The sequence below is a fragment of the Lactuca serriola genome, chromosome 1 (genome assembly GCF_051521515.1).
Source record: "Lactuca serriola cultivar US96UC23 chromosome 1, Lser_US96UC23_V15, whole genome shotgun sequence".
In the NCBI taxonomy this organism is placed as follows: domain Eukaryota; kingdom Viridiplantae; phylum Streptophyta; class Magnoliopsida; order Asterales; family Asteraceae; genus Lactuca; species Lactuca serriola.
In genome coordinates this window covers 38,824,291-38,847,900 of record NC_136408.1, presented here as the reverse complement: position 1 = coordinate 38,847,900, position 23,610 = coordinate 38,824,291, and the positions used below count along the sequence as shown (strand labels likewise).

At 35.6% G+C, this 23,610-nt stretch overlaps 1 protein-coding gene across 1 annotated transcript; it reads left to right on the top strand.

Moving 5' to 3' along the window:
- The first annotated feature begins 19,905 nt into the window (after positions 1-19,905).
- On the top strand, positions 19,906-23,610 carry LOC145084027 (uncharacterized). The gene is made up of 7 exons (XM_079023420.1): positions 19,906-19,995; positions 20,665-22,000; positions 22,069-22,287; positions 22,378-22,428; positions 22,498-22,545; positions 22,627-23,025; positions 23,158-23,610. Exons 1-7 carry the CDS (start codon positions 19,990-19,992, stop codon positions 23,379-23,381), a joined length of 2,283 nt encoding a protein of 760 aa, XP_078879546.1. The 5' UTR covers positions 19,906-19,989; the 3' UTR covers positions 23,382-23,610.

The window sequence follows — 23,610 nt, the reverse complement described above, 5'->3', positions numbered from 1 at the left end:
GGAGCAAGAAGGGACCATAGATCTGGGATTGTGAGTTCATTCTGAGCATTTGGAGGTAATAAACTAGTTCCTGGACCCTTTTTACACCTAGATCTATGTGTGGTTGTTGGGGCTTTTTAGCCATAATGTTATTATTTTGAGTTAGAAGCCAGTTCTGAAGTTGCTACTTCAGATCTAAGCATATTATGGTCTTGAGAAGCATAAAGTAGCAGCCCTTGAGTTGATTATGGAGCCTCCTTGCCTTAAACCCTAGTTTGTGGTGTATTTTGCCTAGATCTCCTTCTCTACACGTAAAGTTTGCAACTTTACGTGAGGAATGGGCTTGGGAAGTGTAGATATACAGTTTGGAGTCCATGCATGACTCAAAAGTCCTCTGCATGTATGGAGATCTGAATGGACTCGACGAGTCCTTTGAGTGGACTCGGCGAGTAGCATGAAGATTTGGAGAAACTTGACGAGTGGGATGAACAGCTCGTCGAGTCAGATGAAGTTGGGCAGGAACTCGGCGAGTTGGATGAACAACTCGGCGAGTCTATTGAAGGTTATCTTGGACTCGGCGAGTCTGTTTTTGGACTCGACGAGTCAGGTCGCGAAAACCCCAAACCCTTTGAGTTAAGAGCCGAATCAGTGAGTCGAATGGAGACTCGGTGAGTTGGACAGGCCAGGACTCGGAAATCGGTAGACTCAGTGAGTCATGGACTGACTCGGCGAGTCGAGTTGCGAATAGAAGGACTCTGAACATATGAACTCGGCAAGTCAATAGGGTGACTCGGTGAGTAGGGTTGACCTGGAAGGTTGACTTTGACCAGGACTTTGACCAGGACTTTGACCTTGACCAGAGTTGATTTGGTTGTCTTTCGGGGGTCAGTTAGACTTAGTGTTGCTTTGACATTGGTAGCTCGGGGAGCGAGTGGAGCAGGAGTTCAGAGAGTTGCCGGGCAGCAGCTAGTGGGTTCATCAACCAGTTCAGCCAGTGCAGGTGAGTTTCCCTTTGTATGAATGGGTCTACGGCCACAATGTCGGCCCATGTAGTTATGAGTAGAAGACCCGGGGGTTAGCCCTAGGCACAATATGCTAGTATGATATTCGGGACGAGGTCCAATGACAGAGGGCGGGTGCCCAAGGAATGGTTATGTGATAGTTTATACTTGTCTGTGTGATACTTGTATGTGCCTTGTAGGGAGGTGAGTGTGGGCGAGGTCCTGTGTCTCACCAATTGCAGAGTGTGGATGGTGTTCCGCATCTCATTAGCAGCAGATCAGGGGCGAGGCCCAAGTTAGGGAAAGAGTGAGTGTGGGTTGGGCCCATATCTCACTATCAGTAGGAGCATGGATGGGGTTCCATGACTCATCAGTAGAGTTCGGTTGTTAGGACCGGAGGATAGTCAGACGCCCCAGAAATGTCTGACAGTATGTGATGATATGTTTATATGCTGGCAAGTTATGTTATATGTGATAGTGGTAGTAGGAGGTGGAATAGTCCCCAAGTTCGGTCGTTAGGACCGAAGGGTAGATCGGACACCCCATATATGTATGATAATATATTATGTTATGATATTTGTGATAGTAGCTGAGTGTGGGCAAGGCCCGTATCTCAGAGATAGCGGAGTGTGGGCGAGGCCCATACCTCCATGAGTGTGGGCGAGGCCCGTATCTCCTAGCTGATTAGTATATGATTGTATATAGTTGTATATTATGAGTTAGCGGTTGAGTGTGGGCAAGGACCGTATCTCTCCGAGAGTGGAGTGTTGGCTAGGCCCGTGTCTCCCAGATAGTAGAGTGTGGGCGAGGCCCGTATCTCCCGGCTAGCGAAGTGTGGGCAGGGCCCATATCTTCACGAGTGTGGGCGAGGCCCGTATCTCCCGGCTAGCGAAGTGTGGGCAGGGCCCGTATCTTCACGAGTGTGGGTGAGGCCCGTAACTCCTAGCTGAATGTTGTATGTTATATGCTTGCATGGTATGTGGTAGGGTGGGGAAATCACTAAGCTTCGTGCTTACGGTTTTCAGTTTTGGTTTCAGGTACTTCCGGTAGCGGAGGGAAGAGCTCGAGGTGATCGCATGGCACACACCATAGTTTAGACAGCCTGGGGATGTTTACTCTGATAACGAACATGTATTTTGGAAACTAATAATCTGTTTGTGTTTTGAAATGATGAATTTTCTTAAAGTAATGTTTTATTAAAAGAAATTTTTAGTCTGAAATTTTGGGACGTTACAGAATTAGTGCTTTACGAAGGAACTTTGGCAGCTATTGTCTTAGTGCCTAATACGGAGTGAAGGAGTAGATGATTCTTAGGGTAAACCCTTAAGAAATAAAGGAGATATGGGGATGGGTATTTGGGTTGAATGTTTGATCATTGAATAATAAATGTATTATTGTGGGTTGAAAACCCTATATGCTCACCAGGCTCCCAAGCCTGACCCACTCAGTTTTCTTTGCATTACAGGTAATGGCACAAGAGTATAAGTTGGTGGACTTGACGAGAGATTTTGGATTATAGATCAGTAGTTATAAATAACTGTTGTAAGATCTATTTTATATTGTTTATGCTTTTGGTATGTATCGGAACATGACATCCCGAGATTTTGTTATTTAATGAAAATACATTTCTTTAAAGAAATATTTTGATAAATTTTATCATATTTTGTTTTGGGAACAAATTCCACAACTCTTTTAATCAAAGGATTTACTCTGAAACTATTTTAAAAGCATAAATAAAACCGGTCTTTTCTAGCCGTGATTTTGGGGATGTCACATTTATCTTAACAAATTCTTTGATTTCTATATAAATATTGCAATCCCTGTAATTCGGCCAACAATTTAAGATATTGTATACATTCAAAAACAGTAAGCAAGTTTTGATAATCAAACAAACATAAATAGTAGCAGCTCATGATTTGATCAATGTTTAAATTAAATTACTGATTTACCATTCTGATGAACATTATACATACTACATTAATGATTTACTCTTCGGATAGAAAATGGAAGTATCATGCTAAACGAATACACAAAAAAATTTATTACAATGAACAGGAAAACGGGTAGGGTGCATTTGTCATTCCATCAAAGTACTTTGTTATATTATGTTTTAACTGGTTTCCATCAAAGTACATTATTATTTTTTTCTGGATTAAAGGTATGTAATATCTTTTCCTATTTATTTGAAAAGTTTCAGAAAAGTAGTTAACCGATTTCATGTAATTTGTGACAAAGAAAATCGATATATATGAATACATATATTTGATACACAAACAAAAAAATAATCGAAAAAAAATATAAAAAAGTGAAAGAAGATATTGATCTTCTAGTGCACAAAAACGAAGGTTTGAAGTAGAGAATGATGATGAAAGTTATAAGCAATAAGAATGATGTCGTAGGAGAAGGTTTTAAGAAAAAACAACAATTAAAAATAAGTGTGAGCCGTGGATTCAGAGATGAATTGTAACGCCCCAACTTTTCAGGTATTGATTTAATTTAAAGTTTCTTGGTTTCAAGGGATACTCGACGAGTTGGTTGCCCTACTCGTCGAGTAGCAGCGAGTTAGTCCACGCGTTTTAATGACCTACTCACCGAGTCCAAGAAGGGACTCGATGAGTAGGAGCTGGCAGATGGAACCCTAAATCCTGGGGTTTTGCACCCTATTTAAAGGATCAACAGCCTCCCTTTACCCTCCTTACAGTCTTTTGAGAACCAAACCAACCCTAATTCGTGTGTGTGCTTCTTTTGGTGTGTTATAAGTTTTGGAAGGTGAATCTTAGTGAGGAAAGCTTGGAGAAACAAGTGGTTAGAAGCAAGGAACTTGTGGGGATCAGAAATCTACATCAGTTAGCATCATTTGAAGGTATCAACTCGTCACCTTTACCTCATTTCTTTCTAGATCTCATTTGGGTGGGGTTTAGGGTATTTTTGGCTTGGTTATGATGATATTGTGGTGTATGAGCTCGATCTGAAGTTGCAACTTCAGATCTAGACCCTTCTTGGGTTCTAGGTTCATAAAGTTTCGAGCTGGGTCTTGCATGAAGCCCTCCTTGAGTGTAAAACTCCATTATAATCTTAGATTTGTTATTTAGAGCCTTTAGAGCCTTGCATGCACGTAAAGTTTACAGTTTCAGTTTATTGTTTCAGGTACATCAGGGGATCGCGGCAAGGCGAAGGCATGATCATACAACTCCTCCTAATTTGTTTATGTTTTTGGGAAAACACTGATGTTAGATATTTTGAAAACAACTTTGTAATGATGATTGGTTTTAAAATGTTTTGAAAATTTTTTAAATTGGCATCAAATTTTTGGGTGTTACATGAATCGTATATGTATGTGATAATTTGAATCTGATTTGTTGGTATTAATGGTTTCCTAATAAAAATGGATTTTATATTAATGGTTTATTAATATTAACAGATTTATATTTAATGCTTTAATTGAAATGTTTTTTAGTAATATCTTTTTAAAGTTGAACATTTTAAAACCTTTATAACCGAAAATTCAAGATTTAAAATTCGGTAAGCTTTTATTAGAATTAAATACATTCAATTTCAACAGATTTAAGATAATTTTGTGGAAAGCTTTTATTGGAATAAAATACATTCTATTTGGGAAAGATGATGTCAGCAATTTGATCTAAGTTTGGAAAACATAGAATTGAAATACAATCAAGGGCCCAGATTGTTTAAGATGATTTCATAATATTTTTGTTTTAATATATGATGGGTTTTTGGCCATAAGAACATCCTATGTGCTCATACAAACCCTAATGCTTGGATCTAGGTTTCTCTATTGTACATGCAATTCATCCAAGACTTTAAACCCTAGATCTAGCATACAATTAATCATATTAACTTATGAATGGGGTCTTAGATCTTACCTTGATTGTTATGTAGCAATAACAATCTCAAATCCTCCTTGTAATGACTTTAGAAAGCTTAGAGTCACAATTGTCACTCCTCTAATGGTTCACAAACACCAAGAGCAAGAGGATGAAGAATAAGGAGAGTGGAGGCTGCCCAAAACGTGTGGAAACCCTAAGGAACAAGTTCACCACGTTTTTGAGTCTCAAGGGTCCTTTAAATAGTGAGGCTATTAGGGTTATCTAACAAGGAAACCATAATTTGGATGCTGAGGCCCTAAGCGACCCATAGACTCCCTCCTTAGAGGCCTAGGACGATTTCTAATGGGTTTCCCCATAGAATTCGTCCACCCCTCTAATATGGAGTCCATTAGCCCAATATTCAACTATCACACATTTGACAGTTCTAGTCCCTTAAGTTTAATTAATGTCTTTTAGCCACAAACTTAATTCTTATTAATTCTTGACTAATATTAATTAAACAATATGATTTCTCCTTTAATATATTATTCTCATAATATATTAATAAATCATAATTAATCCTCTCTCTCCATAATTCATCCTATCAAGTTGCTTTGGTGAAGGCAACCCAAAAGGACCATGCACCATCGGGTCAAGTACATACCAAAATAGTTATGGACTTAGACACTAATCCAACAATATATACTAAAGATAACATAATTATTAATATGCTTATTTAATGACTTTTTTAAAAAAGAAAAAAAAACCAGGTTTGAATTTTGAAGCAAAAAGCTATAAATAAAGGAGTTAAATTATTAACAATATTAATTAGGATTAATGATGGCATAGATCGTCAAAAGATGTCTTGAAGGATATGCATGATTTAGTTTGTAGAGATTTGTGTGAAGCCAAAACAGAGGTGTGATAATTAGAGATGCAAGGAAGATGCAATACGCAAATTCTAAGAATAAATGAGCAAAAAGGAACCATCTTATGGTGCTACATTCAACTTTGAATACACAAAGCATCAATTGAAGCACAACCATTGACATGAGGACAAAGAGTATTAGAGAATTATGGTTTCAGAGAAAAAAATAGAGGAAAAATGTAACATCCCAAAATTCAAGGCCAAAAATTTCATTTTTAAATAAGTTATTACATAAAACCATCAGTATAAAAACATTCATAATAATATATCATGTCAAACCAAAGTGTCAGTAATCAAAACATATTATCATAAAACCATATCAGAGTGTAATCCCAAAGATCTCATGTGCGGAAAACATAGTGTGATGCACTATGATCGAGCCGACTCCTTTCTTTGAAAACAAGGTACTTGAAACCAAAACTGAAAACCGTAAGCACAAAGCTTAGTGAGTTCCCTAGATACCATATACCATACATACCAACCGGTCTATACATGCCATACATAACCAACTTATCCATAATCAAGTAAGGTGCTATGTGCCAAACATAGTCTTGTTAGGGTGCTATGTGCCAAACATAGTCTTGCGGTTATGCCACGGGCCGCACGTGGTCTTCCTGGTCAAGCCTGGGGCCACTCCCTGGGTCTTACAGACAAGTGCCAAGGGCCACCCCCTGGTCTTTCATGCAAGTATCACAAAGACAACTATACATACTACTCTACTAGGCTACTCCGCATATAGTGTGCCAGGAGCCACCTCCTGGTCTTTTATACACAATAGCATACAGTGCGCCAGGAGCCACCTCCTGGTCTTTCATACATATTACATAGGGCTAACCCCCGGGTCTTCCTATCATACATAATAACATACTATGTGTCAGGAGCCGCCTCCTGGTCTTTCATGCATTATGCCTAGGGCTAACCCCCGGGTCTTCCTATCATACATAACATACTGTGTGCCAGGAGCTGCCTCCTAGTCTTTCATTCATAATGCCTAGGACTAACCCACGGGTCTTCCTATCATACATAGACTAAATGGGCCGGCATTGTGGTCATAGACCCATACAAACAGTGAGGATACTCACCTCACACTACCGAAGATTTACTGAACACTGCTGACTGCTAACCGAAAACTTCTGAACCGCTGACCCTTCGGCTTTTGGAACTAACAATTCCCAAAATAACACTTAGATCACAATAACCCAAAAGTCAACCCTAGTCAAACTTGGTCAAAGTCAACCTCCAGTTGACTTGACTCGCTGAGTTGGTCTACCAACTCGTCGAGTCCATACTCCTCCAAATCCATACAACCCCGAATCCACTCGTCGAGTCTAGCAATAACTCGAAAGGTTCTCCTTCAGCTAAGCATTCGGGACTATCTTCAACCAACTCGCCGAGTTCATCCTTAAACTCGTCGAGTTCATCATCATCAGATGAATGTCTAGGCTCCGACTCGCCGAGTTGTATGAACAATTCTTCGAGTCCCCCTTCATAATCTAAGGGGATTTCCTTAGACTCGCCGAGTTCTTCCTTGAACTTGTCAAGTACGATGAACTTCATGACCACTACGGACCCAGACTGGCTAAGTCCTTCACCACTTTACTCACTGATCTGACTCATAAACAGAAGGGTTTGGATTTGCGACCCAACTCGTCGAGTCCATGAACTGGCTCGTCGTGTCCATCTTGTGGCATCTCTATTCTGTGGATTACAGTCCATTCCAACACCTCCAGCTCATAGATCTGGACTTCTATTGCTAACATTGCATGTAAAGTTGCCAACTTTGCGTGCATGCAAGGTGCTATGGGGCTAGACCACCAAATTCTAGCTAATATGAAGTTCTAGGTCATGAAATGGGACCTTAACTGGATAAAGCTAGCAACTTTGAGCCTCTAGAGCTCAAAAGTGTCCAGATCTGTTGCTCAATCCATCCTCAAAGGCTTCTACCCATGTTATCCTTGGAAATGGTCCAAATGTGACCAAAAGACAAGCTAGAAAGAGGATCTATCAATTGAAAGCTCAAGGTCCAGACTTTTACCTTCTAACAGTTGCCAAATCGATATGGAGGCTGGATCTACACTTCCTTCATTATTCCTTTCTTCCAAGCCTTCAAAATCCACTCCAATGGACCTTAATCTTCACCAAAAGCTCAAGAATGAAGTTGGGTGGTTAGGGTTTTGGGTTCTGGACGAGAGAGGCTGCAAATGAACCCTAGGGAAGAGAATAAGACTCTTAAATAGGGTACCAAGTCCCAAAATTAGGGTTTCCCAACCCAGACCAGACTCGCCGAGTCCAGCCGCCGACTCGTCGAGTCGGTCACTTATCCTTCCACACGGAGCCCGCTCCGACTCGTCGAGTTCTTCCTTGGACTCGACGAGTTGACCCCCCTTTAACTTAGGGTTTCCCTTTCCTTTCTTGGTCTTTCTGATCCTGGGTGTTACAAGAAAGATGGGGCTTATATTCATGTTTTTTGACCAAATTTATGGAGATGCTGATATCTCATATATAACTAGAATGATATGCTTTAAATGATAACATAATTGTTGATTTTAAAGATTCTATAATTAAATGTAATTGTGCTCGGATTGTGAAATATATTTTAGAAAGTATGGATAAATTATATAATTAAATGTAATTATGTTTGAATTGTAATTGCTAAATTTAAAGATTCTATAATTAAATGTTTGGATTATATTTTGGGAAGATGATGTCAGCAATTTGATCTAAGGGTGGAAATCGTAGGATTGAAATACATTCAAGGGTCATGATTGCTTCATTGATGAATTTAGGCTTTTCTTTTAATAATATTTAGAGATTTTTCAAGACATTAGGAACATGGAGCATATACAGTGTTAGTTGAGTTTATTACTTATGCTTAAATCCTAACAAAACAAGATTTTTTCCATCACATAAGTATTAACATTCTTCATAATTTCATGGAATTTGTTTTTTTTACTTGAAGTTAATGATTAGTTGGCCAATTAAATCAATATAATAAATATATGTATATAAACATGAGATATTAATATTACATGACTTTAAACGGCCAAATAGAAACTATATTAACACCAAAGGGCACTGATATATCCACGGATTTTTTTATGCTTCCACGAATTTTGAAGGAAATTGACAATTACGCCCTCCTTAAATTAAAACATACGCACCAGTATGCTTTCATTTATCACTTGAGATATGATAGTAACAAAACCAGTAAACCCACTTCAAGAAACACACGAACCTCACATTCCCACAAGAAAGTCAAATCCAATAAAAATCAGACGAGAAAATCAGTCAATGTGTCCAACTCAGAGTCGGTTCTCCCAAACTAGCATTGGCAAAAGGATCCTTCATCCTTCAAAAGTCTGCACAGAGAAATAAATTGTTATAAAGCTTTGCGATTGTGCACCGTATCGGTGCATTTTTGCTTGATTTTAGTGACCTGATTTTACCCACCTGCAACTGCTTTTGATATGTGCTTTGTAATTGTGTTTTTTTCCATATGGAAATAGCTTTTAAATTGAAAATAACTTTACAGATGGCCACTAAAGCTTAGTCGATCCCACCACTAGATATGATGATTAAGATAGAGGATGAGAGCTGCAAAAATCCAGCCACCAAACTCTAGCAATTGCTCATGTTCTTTGGTAATTAGAGGTTGTGAATGTGTTCTTCTGGTAAGCATCACCTTCTCCGACGAACCTGGTTTTTCTCCGACATTTTTTGGTTCGTGATTAGAGTTTTTAGGCTACGTCATGTATAATCTTGATGGTACATTGGTTTTGACTGTGATGTTGTGATGATCGGCGAAAAGAAAAGAGGGGTAAAAAAATAAGGACAATGTGACGATCTTTACAACATAGTAATTGACATGTTGCACTGGAAAGTTCACCGCCACCAAAAGTAGGGATGAAAGTAGGTCCAAACCCGGACCGGGTGGACCCGGACCCGGAAAACCCGGAACCGGTTAACGGGATTTTATAGAACCGGAAACCGGACCGGTATATAGGAACCGGTTCCGGTTCAGTTCCGGGTAAAGTGGGTCTAGAACCGGAAACCCAGAAAAATCAAAGTGGGTAGGTTGGAACCGGATAAAGTGGGTTTAGAACCAGAAAACCCGGAAAAACCGGAATTTTTTGATAATTACTTACCACTTAGTGGGTTGAACTTTGAAAATTTTCATATTGATATCCCGACTTTGGGGGACTGTAACTCATTTAATACGAAACCAAAATTAACAAAAATATAGTCTAAAATCATGTACAAACTATAAAATACACTCTAGAAAAACCCGCATGTCAATCCGACTTTAAACGAATAAGATATGCTTGTGTTAATGTTTTCACATAATACAAAGTACAAAAACAAATAGCTGAAAAGTTGAAAATTTTCAGTTTTGATATCCCGACTTCGGAGGACTGTAAATCATTGAATGTTAAACCAAAATTGACAAAATTATAGTCTAAACTCATATAAAAACTGTAAATTAGAAGTTGGAAAAAACCACATGTCAGTCCGACTTCAAACGAATTAGATATGCATGTTTTAAAACTTTCACCGAATACAAAAAAACTGAAAAACTAAAAACTTCCAACTTTGATATCTCGACTTTGGAGGACTGTAAGTCAATGAATATAAAACTACAAATGACAAATTTATAGTCTAAAATCATGTACAAACTGTAAACGACATGTTGGAAAAAACCGTATGTCAATTGGAGTTGAAACGAATAAAATATGCATCTTTTAAACGTTTCAAAAAAATTGGTTCCGGTTTTTAGATTCGGTTTACTCGGACTTGATGGACCCAAAACCGGATTACCCGGAACCCGGATAAAGCCGATTTTTAAACCCGAAACCGGACCCGATTCTACATATTCCGGTTCTAACGGTTCCGGTTCCGGTTTCGGTCCGGTTTTCCGGTTCTAAATCTCATCCCTAACCAAAAGTGGGTAAATCAAGTAAATCTGGGAGATGGATTTAAGAAACCTAATTTATTTGGGCCCTTGAGTTTTACTGAATCTTTGGTGAGGTGAAAGAATTCCATGAGAGGAAGGTATATCAAAGAGGAACGGAAGCGAGATAAGTGAGTAGGGTAGGGTACATCTTATTTTTATAAAGGAGGGGCACAATTGTCAAATTACTTAGAAAATCAGTGGAAGGATCAAAAATAACCCGTGGATATATCACCTCCCAACACCAAAGACTAGATGCAAATCCGTGTGAAAAAAAAAAAAAAAAGACCACCATTTGAGACAATATCCATAACTTTGAAGAAAACACTTGGACAATGAATGTAAATCCTTAGACAAAAAAGTACTAGGGTAGATCCAACTTTTTTTGAGTCGTACTATAAAAACAAGGTCGCACACAACTGCAAAGGTTGTCTTTTATACTAGTTTGGCTTTTTATTGAGTTGTTTGAGTCTTTGAGCTCAAAATTTATCAAGTTCGAGCACAACAAAAAAACTCAAAACATATAACAAGTTGATTGTAAGGTTTCAATGACTTGATTTGACTTGTTAACAAGCTTTTGAAGTTCTACGTAATTGGTAAATGTAAAGGATAATATATATATATATATATATATATATATATATATATATATATATATATATATATATATATATATATATATATATATATATATATATATATATAAAAGATTAAACTCATGATCTCATTGTTAGAAACACTTGTTAGCCAAATGATTTAGATCCAATTTATTTTAGTTTACTAAAACGATAGATCAAATTTTATTGAGCGTGCTTACTCAAAAAGCATAATTTGTGAAGATTAATGGTAAAGTTTTCTTCCAGTCAAACTCGAGACTACTTCATAAAGTCTTTTTTTAACTGTAAACAAAAATTGTCACTCAAACACGTATTCTAGGAAAAAATTCTTTTTCATATTTGAACATATTTTTCCAAGGCTTTACTTGTCATGTTCACACTTGTAAAGTAACTATTAATTTTGTATTTAGAAAATAGTAGCTACCGCCCAAATCATGCATATTGACTTGAAGATTGTCATCATCCTGTCTATAAATCATTAGTAGTTGGTGAAATATTTGTTGTATTTGAAAATAATACAAAATATTCAAATACTTTTTTTCAAATTATGACTTCAATATAACTTTTGTTATTTCATAATTTTTTTTATCCCTTAAATTGATAGTAAAATGTAAGATATCGAAAATTAATGCATTTTTTGTATTAGAGATGAACATTTGGATTGGACCAGATTGGAATCGCTTTGAAAGAACTCTTGGACACTGGGTTGTGCCGATTAGGTGTACGGCGGTGTTGGAGTCGGTTTTCCGGTTTTTAGACATATACAACATGCAATGTTGTATGGTACAAGTCGATGAAGCAGTTGTATAATGGTTTTAGTTAGTTAATTGTTACCCCTCTTGAGAGGACTATAACTTAATTAATATGTAACCAGAAAATGTGAAATTACGATTTCAAATGAAGTACAACACTAAACTAATGTTGGGAAATATATCATGTTAATCCGACATCAAACGAATGAGTTATGATATTTAAAATAATTTCAGAGACTATACAATATACAGAAAAGCTAAAAACTTTTCATTTTTGATCAAACCAATACAGTATAGTATAAATCCAAAAACCAATAACAAATAACCAATCGGACGATATAAAATCGGTACCAGTTTCCATTTCCTTTATAATATTTATTAGGAGTTGGTGAATGGTTGTTTTGACAGCTGCAATGCATATATTGGTTCTTTTTTAAATAGTCTCATTTAGATCGCTAGGTAGTTGATAGACCAAGACCAAGACCAAGTTATGATATGATGATATTTATGTTACTTAGGCTAAGGGGAGTGGTAACACTCTTAACATCTTGTCACCTCAAATTTTTGAATGACACCTCATTTTTTACCATTTAGCATGTAATCTTAACATTTGGTAAGGAGTGGTAACACTCCTAACATTCCTATTTTTATTTTCTGTTCCTAATATAATTAAATTACTTTATTTTAATATACAAACATTTTTTTCACAAATTTTATTTTTTTTATATCACATACAATTAATATAATATAAATTATATTATTTTAAACCACATATAACTAATATAATATAAGTTATATTTTTTAAACCACAAACAATTTTATTTTTTGAAATTAATCAACAATGGAACCAGGTGGCAAAAGAGTGTACGTAAATGATGTTAATGTTTAAAAACTTATTTTTTCGTGTGTGTGAGGAGTTGACAGAAATTAAATTGGCAATTTAACTTTGGGTAGATGGGGAATAAAAGTCGGTCAACCAATTTAAGCAATCAAAAGCACTCGACCAATCAAAGAGCCTCATTCCTTTCTCTCTCCTTGCGCCAAACATTTAACGAGTTGCTTTGAGCGAGCCCCCTAGCGAGCACTAGGGGGTGGCATTCTCTTCTTCTTAGCGACTTTAGCGAGGACCTAGCGAGCGTCCACTCCTTTTAGTCTTGTTCTGCATATGTGGATGTAATTAAATTTATATATTTCTATTGTTTAAATGTTTAAGATCGTTAAATAAACACAATTTTTAATTTATTCCACTCAGGTGTTTTTTTTCGTAAAAATAAAGTCATTGAATTATTAAAAACTGTCATAAGGTATCGAGTTTGTGATTTAAGTTCTAGAGTTGGCTTTAAATTAACATAGTTGATATAAAGTTTTTAGTCGAAGACTATGATTAAATCGACCTTAAAACAACCAAAAGATAATTGTTAATGAATAAAATGATAGTAAAGCTTTGTAAAAAACAAATTTTACGTTTGTATTCTATTAAAAATTATAAAAATTGAATTATGTAAAAAAAAGACCAAATAAATTAACGGGTATGTCACATCTATTACAACCCAGGGCCGGTCCTAGTGGATTTGGGGCCGGGGGCAAAATTGAAAATGAGACCCTATTTTCGACCTTCAAAGTGGTTGAATAAAAGATGACAATTTAAAACAATAATCAAGTAATCCCATTTTTTCTTTCATTATCAAAGCACATGGTAAATGCTTAAATGTGTATTAAAAGATTGTATATGACTATATGTCTCCATCATTTACATAAAAAAATTCATAATTGATACCTATAATCGCCATTACTATCAAATTTTTGGTTTTTACCAGTAATATTATCATGTACACAATAAGAAAATATACAAACTAAGTGAAATTGGCAAAATAGTCATTGACAATATCGTTAGTTTAGTAATTCACAAGTGATCTCTCTTCCAATCTTTTTGTTTACTTCCCCTCTTTCAATTTAACTACATAAAAATCAGAAAAAAAAATATAACTCAAAAATTAGAAAAAGTTTGAAAAAAATGTAAAGATGACATAAATTTTGAAAAACAACACCAAACACCAAAAGAAGCCTCATTAAGGCACAACTGAGGACAAACAAAAAATACGAGCTTGATAATCATTCCTAAGAAGCCAAAAAGAAGGTACATCGAAAACAGAAACCAATCAAATGCAAAAACATCATAGAGAAAGACATACAATACCAAGAGCTAGGGACAATATTGTCCACATGGTCAAAAAAATCCATCAGGTAAGGAGCAACCTAAAGAGTGAACCAATGCCACTTTTTCCTTACAAACAAATAGAGAAACGATGACACTTTTTTGCTAACCCATTTATGGTTCCCCTTTTTGAAAATTGTTGTTAAGTGTGTATTAAGAGGAGACATTTGAAAACTCCTTGAAAATTGTTGTTAAGTATGTATTAAGAGGAGACATTTGAAAACTCAAACTATCTTGGAAAGGTGCCAACATTTGTAAATTGAATCCAAGGTGCCCACATCTTCTCTAAAAAAGCAAAAATAAATCAACATCAGGCCATGGAGAAGAAAAAGGATCGAACACAGGATCTCATAAAACTCAACTAGGCCACCTTAACCATATGAACCAAACTTACTTTTTGTTTGTGTTGCTTGTTATAATTTATATCACCTATACACATATACTAACCAGAATTTACAGGGCCCCAAGATTTGGTGAGGCCCGAGCGATTGTCGAGCTTGTCCACCCTATTGGGCTGGCCCTGATACAACCATCATCTATCACGAGTGTATAAAAATCTTCTTCCATATTAAAAAATCTTTATACCCTTGTTATGATATGTAATATGGCTATCTATCAAATCTATCGTTTTTCAAGCAGAAAAATATTTATTCATTGCTTTCCTTTTAGTTTGTCAGCTTATGTATTTGATATTGACATACAATAAAGTAGACAGTTGGCCTTACAACTATTTTTTCCCCTCTTTTGTGAATCACCTCGATACCAATGATTTTTATTACGGATAATAAATAAGTTGGTTTGAAAACTATTGGATCAACATATTCTAATTAACTAAACACGTTACAAACTGTATCGGCCGTCGTAACACCTACCTTGGCCTATTGTGAGTAGACTTATGCACCTTTTTTTTTTCCCGAAGTGAGGAAAAGCCACATGAGTCATCTTCCATATTGTCACATGAGTCATCTTTGTTGACCTAGGAAAAACTTCGGCATAATATGCTGCAAATTATGCCGACGAGACAGACCATCCCCAAAGATAAGTCAAACGAGTCATTTTTGTACTTTGGTTATTTTTTTAGCTTATTTTTACAGCACTTCTTCCTTTTTGGATAGTTTTTAATTCACTGAGAAGTGGGAACGTATAAATATATAATTGAGTCTACTATTTTTATGGATAAAAAGACAATATATATTGTTATTTCAGTAATTTTCATGAACCACATTTTTTTTTTATTTTGATAACAAAAGTTAATTCTACTAAAATATTTTCGGCTTATCGTATCATGTTTGTTGAAAAAGTGTTCATCCCAAGTTGTTGATGGTTCAAGTTTTATGGTGGACATTATGTATAGATTTAAGAGTATGATTACATGAGTGTGAGTTAATCGTTTTAAAACACAAAAGTTAATTCGAATTTGTATGATTGGGTGTGACATTACAAGGATTGACCCCTATACCAATGACTTTTACAACCCCTATGCCGACGACAAGTCACCGGGATAGCCTATATTGACGATAAGTCACCGACACAGCCTCGTCGACGGAAGTGCAAATAGTCGTCGAGATAGATAGCCCCTACACCGATGACAGGTCGTCTGCAAAGACTGCGTCAGAACTGATTTTCGAGAAAAAAAATTAAAGTTTTATTATTTACTTTTACCGACGACATGTTGTCATGATAGGTCCAATCTATACCGGCTACATGTCATTGGGACATATCAACTTATAGAGACGACATGTCATCGGTAAATGTGTGTAACCATTTTTATCATTTGAGCTATAGCGACAACTTGTCGTCGATATAGGTCAAAATCGTTTTTACTAGTTAAGACCTATGTCGACGACATGTCGTCGGTATAGTCTATTTTTTTTTTAATATTTTTCACAAATTTTGTATAATACCAAACCTGTTTTTTAAAACAAATTCACACAATATGCAACATAATGTGATAACTAAATAAGCATAACCAACCACATACTTCAATTTCAAGACTTAAAGTCTAATATATACCAAAAAAAACAAGTCTTCAATAAGTGTTGTTCAAAATAACACAAAAGATCAATTATCATAATCTTTATCCGTCTCCCTGGTCCCCTCGTTCTCTTCAGTTAGTTCGTGGAAACATATTGGGATTGGTATTTTGATTGAATTGAAATTGTGGAATTGATTGTGGATGGAAGTTGGAAATTTCGGATGCCAATGAGTCATTATACCCTTGGTGCATTTGCTGCAAATATTGTTGCATTTGTTGGTATAATGCAACAAATTAGGTATCATTCATATTTTGAGATTTGGATTGGGAAGATGTTGAAGGAGGTTGATTTGAAAATAAATGATTATTGTTTCTTGGTTTCCTTCCAACTCCACGAGTATGTCCGCATCTCGCCCTGAGGGCACAAGTGCGACAATGAGCCTCATTTACATGTTTGCCCTCATCGGCCTCTTCTTGCACATTCGTGTACTTCGCTTGAATTTTTTCCGAAAATAAAGAAAACAATAAACATATTAATTATAACAAACAAGTAAATTTAAACACTAAAATAATAATAATAATATACTCTAAACAAAAAACTATAATAATAATAACATATTTAAACAACATATTAACTTCGTTTATTATTTCCCCAATCTTCTTCCGCTCCGCGTGAACACCACACGGGTCTTCATTGAAGCACATCTGTCTCCAACCCTCAATATGTTGCGGCCTTTATCCTTTTGTTCAACCTATAATAAGCCAAAAAACAACCAATATATTTATATAATACAAATAAATTTCATTACCTCCATATGACGTCTTTCAGCATATGACCTACAATCATGATCACTAGTATGCGGAAGTTTCGCCATACTTTCTTTTCCTTTTTTCCGATTGGCTCATATAACCCAGGGTCAAAAATAGTTGATCAATCAATTCATTCCAAGTACCATATTCCCAATCAACTTCTTGCAGTTTCCACGTCTACATATCCACTGACAACACTGTAATGTTCTTTCACATCATGATTGCGTTCTTTATATGCTCTTTGGCAGCCGGCTTTGACAATCGCTCGAACATCTTCCCATAAATTTGTACCCCGATAGCAATGAAGATCAAAATATATCTGCAAAAAAAAAACATAAATGATTAGTAAAAGAAAGGGATAATGTCATAAAAAGCCTTAAGTTTGGCAAAAAAAATGTCGGTTTTACCCTTCGACAGAGTTTTGGTTCGTTTATACCGCAAACTTATCAATTTTTTGTCGATTTTGCCCTTTTATATTTAATAACAGGATTTCAGGTTACCATGAATTATTTTTTGCGAAAAAAACCCTTAAGTTTACAAATATTTTGCAAAAAAACCCTTAAGATTATAAACATATAAAATATAAATATCTAATCACAATTTGAAAAAACTAAATAATATTTTAAAAATTAAATATCAAAAGTTTATATCAAACTAATATAAGTTTTATTGAACTTATATTATGAAACCAAAACTAAAACATATTTTTAGCTTTACATACCGTAAATTTTATATTGGTTCGATATAAACTTTTTATATTTAAATTTTAAAAAAGATACATAGTTTTATCAAAATTTGAATATATTTTTTAATTAATACTTAAACTTTTCAAAGCAAAATTAAAAGAACGTCTCTTTGTTAATAACTAACTATGCTAAATTAGTTAAACATATGAATAATATGACATTAGTTACATTCAGTTAATTTTTTTAAAAGGAAAATAAAAATATTTTATATGTTTAAAATGTTTGTATTTCAGAAATAATAATGTATCATATTTTTTATATGTTTAAATAAATAATAATATTATCATCTTTTTTATAAAATATCATAAACATTTTAAACTTCAAAAATACACATAAACATTTAAAACACATAAAATATAAATACATTTGTCTAATTTATTATATAAATATACTTATTTTTATAAAAAAATATGACAGTTTATTATTTCTGAAATAAAAACCTTTTAAACTTATAAAATATTTTTATTTTCTTTTTAAAAAAATTAATTGAATGTAATTAATGTCATATTATTCATATGTTTAACTATTTTAACATAGTTAATTATTAACTAACAGATGATTTTTTAATTTTGTTTTGAAAAGTTTAAGTATTAATTAAGAAATATATTCTTAAGGGTTTTTTTGCAAAATATTTGTAAACTTAAGGGTTTTTTCGCAAAAAATAATTAATAATAACTTGAAAACCTGCTATTACAGGTAAAAATGACAAAAACCGACAAAAAAATGACAAGTTTGCGGTATAAACGAACCGAAAATCTGTTGAAGGGTAAAACCGACATTTTCTGCCAAACTTAAGGCTTTTTATGACATTATCTCTAAAAGAAATATCTAAAAAATATAAAATTTAATCTGGTTTATAAGACGAGTCCAATCCATTTTTTAATATAAAATACGAAACCAATTTTGACCCGGTCTGGTTTGGTCAAAAAACGGTTTTTACTAGATCCCGTTTTTAGATCGGATATATACCAAGGATCCGATTTTCATGTGTATCTCTACTCATCATATATGAATGGATTGTGAAACATTTTCAAAAGGAATCTCTAGCCAACCAACACATGCCACTAAGGAAACTTAAAGTTGTTGTCACCAAGAAATTCAACATTTATGTCGGTTTATCTCAGTGTCGTATGACAAAGAAACATGCACCGAACGAACTTGAAGGGTCTTTGAATGAACACTATGCCATATTATGAAGCTGTGGGGAAGAAATAAAGAGGTCAAACCATAGTTCCAGAATTAAAATAGATGTCGACGTAATTCATATTGGAAGTTGGAACTACTTATTTTGATAAGTTCTATGTATATTTTAAAGGGATAAAACATAGATGAATAGAAGCATGTATGAGAGTTATTAGTTTAGATGGTTGCTTTTTGATAGGAATGTGTACTAAATAATTGTTTTCAGGTTAGGGACGTGATGAGAACAATCAAATCTTATCCCATGGCGTGGGGTTTTGTTTATGTGGAAAACAAATATAATTGGAAGTGATTCTTCAAGATATGGTTTTGATATTCGTATTCCTATAGGCAGTGGGCTAACTTTCATTTCAGAACAACACAAGGTTTTTTTTTTTTTTTCCTAACACTTCATTTTCATGTATTTTTATATTTGCATCATTTGTTTCATTCCAACACAAGGGTTTCGCTACATTGTGCACGGTAAAACCCATAATTTACTACCAATATACAAAATTATTAAAATTGAATTTATATAGTTTTTCCACTAAATAATTAACAAAGTTTTAATTCCTTTAAATTCAAAAATTTTCGCACTCAATTTTGCTGATAAAATTTATTTCCTTTCAATTTGGGTGTTAAAATTGAAGTTATTTTCAAAATAATTCCCGAACCAAACGCTCCTTTAATTACACTCTGAAATCTCACATTCAATCTTCCGACGAATACCCTTGCGCATCCTAGGAAATTACTATTTTGCCATCTATTAAAACGCGCGTCGTTTTGTGATCTCATGTCTTAAACCTCTGCCGCCTGTCATGAAAGGGGAACTATGACACGTCATCACATGGCCCCTAATGGATCCACATGTCCTCTGACATCAGCTTATTTTGGTCCCCACACCGAACCCTTTAAAACTCCCATCCAGCCCTAAGCGCCAAAAAGCACCTCTCTCTCTCTTTCTCTCTCTCCTTCTTCCCCGATCAAGAACTCGCTCCCATCACTCGGAAGTATGAACGTACAAACCTTACTATTACAATCGTTTGTTTATCTATGAATTTGTATATAATAGCTGTAATTTATGATTATCCCTTGAATTTCATCTCTGTGCTGCTCTGATTGTCGCCTATTTATGTTGTTGATCGTTTGTATAGTAACTGATCGTCATCCAGCGGATTTTTATTGCTATTGTTTTTTTGTTGTTCGATGATTCTGATAAACAGACGATCGTTAGGTTTCGTAGTCCCTAAGCTAACTGTGGCTGTAATTTGTTTTGCATTCATCACTATCATGTGACTTGGTTGGTGTTTAAGAGTTCATACTTTAAGCGTTTCGGGTTCTTTTTTTGAAGCTTGATGATCGGAAGGGTTTCTGCTCTTTTATTACTCGTTCTTTTATGTTCTTTCCCCGAAATGATTTTGACAAGAATGCATGATTGTGTGTGTTTTGACTATTTACTAATTCATCTCTATTAGTTGGGGGTTTTGTTTTTGTTTGTGTTTTTGGGGTTAATTACCCTAATTTAGGGGTCTGATGGCTCTAGGAGATGATTAGATTCTACAAACACGTACGCTTCACTGGTCAATACATTTGTGAATGTGATTATCAAGTGGTGTTTTCTGGATTATTAAGTTAAAAGACATGTATAGCGATTATGCTGTTCTCATTTTTAGTGAATCATTGACAGAATCATCTGATGATGGGAAGTAGAAGAACAAATGAGAAGGACCAACCCCCTAGCTTTACTAATCCAATAATACAAGCAAATTGTATTGCTCCAAATACACAATCAACCAGCAATGTGGCTTTTCAAGAAGCAAATGTTTCTGCAGGTCATTTTGAGTCCATCCCAGATTCTCCCCTCCTGATCTCCCCTGGTTGGGAGAATATGTATTCAATGAATCAGCCAATTACCCAAAGGATGCCTGAAACTAGTGGAAACCCCATGGCTTATCTCACGAACCCTAGTAGCTTCCAGAACCCCCAACTTAACCTGAATTCCAGTACTGCAAACACAGACCTTCAAGAAGTTCCATTAGTACCTGAATGGAACACGAAATGGAATCCACAGTTTATCAATCAAGGACACAATGCAATTTCAGCTGGTGGGATGAACAATGGAGCTGTCATTAGTAACTTTGATAACCCATGGTCTAGTAAGAATCCAACTACTGCTAGAAATTTTGCTGGAGATCTTCAGATGAACAGACAGGCTGGAGAATCAAAGTTTGGACCATTTAATAGACCACAGTTAGATGGACATTTTGCTCACTCGCCTTTGCATTATCGCCCTAGAGACACTGCACCAATTCATACTCAAAACAATGTCAACTTCAATAACAGTCAATGTGGGGTTCAAGGAAAAGTTGAGAGGAGTTTCCTGAGTCTTGGAATTGGAGGCACTGAAGAAGCCATACCTACCTCTCAACCTGGCAGCAGAGAGACTTCTGACAAGCTAAAAGAATCAGCTTCAGCTGAGTTAAAAATGGCTCGTGCTCGGAAAGCTATGGGTCAAACTTTAAATGCTAATTTTCCAGGTTTCCAGAGAAGCACTAGTGGTTTCTCCAATCAATTGGATCGAATAACCTCAACTGGAAATGAGGTTGGAGTTCATTGTACTCCAAATAGTGGGCCAGGTTCTAGCCCTTATCATATTTTAGAAATGCAACAAAATGATATGCAGCATGGCATTTCTAGGCATGATGATAGCAACTCAACTTTTCTGAGCAACAGGAATGCAGGTTATGGAGATGCGAATCATTATAGAGTCTCTGCAGGTAATCAAGCTGTGCATTCAGGAACAATTGGTGGCAATTCAGCTCAATTTCTCAATTCCCAGCAACATGCTTTAAATAGGGTTGTGCAAGAATCTGCTAAGCCTTCATATACCATGTCTCATACACCTTCTGGGAAGCTACAGAATATCCGTTTCAAAACCACAAACACCCCGCCATCAGAGAGTTCCATGAATTCTTCTCTCAAACTTGGAAGTGGTTCTAGTTCTACCAGACAGAATTATGCAGGTAAGCAAGGTGATTGTTTTCAGTTTACATTAAGGTTATCCTTATTGAATCAATATGTTTTCTTGTAGGAAAACATCCCTATTTACAGAATCACATGCCTAGCCAAGGTCCTGGGGGTGGTCTGCTTTCACAGAACCAGAGGACAGCAGTTCCTCAAGTATCTTGGGTTAGCAGTGGTCAAGGTGTAACAGATCTCCCATTCCCAAAAAGGCTGGGAGTTGAGGTTAATGGGAGAGATAGCCCTCAACCTGCTGAGAGACAAATAAGCTTGCAGACAACTAGTGCAGGTATCCTGAGTGGCATAAGACTGTTTTTATACGGTTATAGACAACAAGTTAAGTCTTACTTATCATGTGAGATTAATTTTTTATTTTCAGGTCAAAGTCAAACACGTCAGTATCCAGATAATGTTGTTCGACCTTCTATTGGTATGACTACTTGCTCTCTTTTTAATTTCTTGAGATCGTTTTTATGACAATCAGATCGAATTGATGCAGCACCTGTCAGTTATCCGATGAATCCTCAAGGTCCCCTTTTCAGTCATGGTAAACAAAAACCTAAGAAGTGTATGTATACAGTTGGATATATTGCATACATATTTGATTTTTTTTTTGGGTCTTATCTAGGCCAATCTCAAATGGTTCAGCTTCCTAACAATCCTAGAGGACAAGCTCCTACAACTTCTGTTGATGGTCTCTCTAATAAGTCTGAGTATTATGCGAGACCATATCACAAGAGAAGTGCAGTGGCCCCACCTTCAGGCCCCCATTGGGTTCAACGCCAGAAGATGTCACATCCAACAACTACTCATCATTCAACGCCAATCCGATTCCCCACAAAACCAGCTGCTCCTGTAACAGCCAATCTTGCTCATCCTTCCATACCAATCTACCAATCACAATCACAGACTCAACAACGTGTTCGTGCTCTTATGAATCCATCTATACCTTACACATCAAATTTTAGACCTCGTGTTCCTGTGACAGCTGCTCCTAGTCCTACAGTCTCTCATATTACATGGAAAGGTACACTATCGTTTCTTACTCTTACTATTTCTTCATATATATATATATATATATATATATATATATATATATATATATATATATATGACATGGTAACTACTAACTAATGTAATGTGTTTGATTATATGCCAGATCCTGAGACAAGTCCTCCTGAATTGACAAAATATAAATGCTTGCTATGCAAGAGGGATCTTTCATTAACATCAGAAGGTGCAGTATACCAGCCTACAGCACCACCAGCAGTTGCTGTTCTTCCTTGTGGCCATACTTTTCATGATCAATGTTTGCAAAAAATCACTCCTCAAGACCAAGCAAAAGATCCGCCTTGCATTCCTTGCGCCATTGGTGAAAATTAGGTCCCATCTCTATTCTCTAACCCTACTTTTTATGGGTCCTTATATAAATATATACATATTAAACGTATAGATAGATGATGATATTTGAGATCAATTGGATGATTTTTGTTCTAATCACATAACTCAAAACTCTGCTAAACTGGTAGAGAACTGAAAAGATTTGATTTAGACCGGGTATTTTGGGTTTGGGACGTGATTCTCATTTCAATTGAGTACATATTTTGAGTTC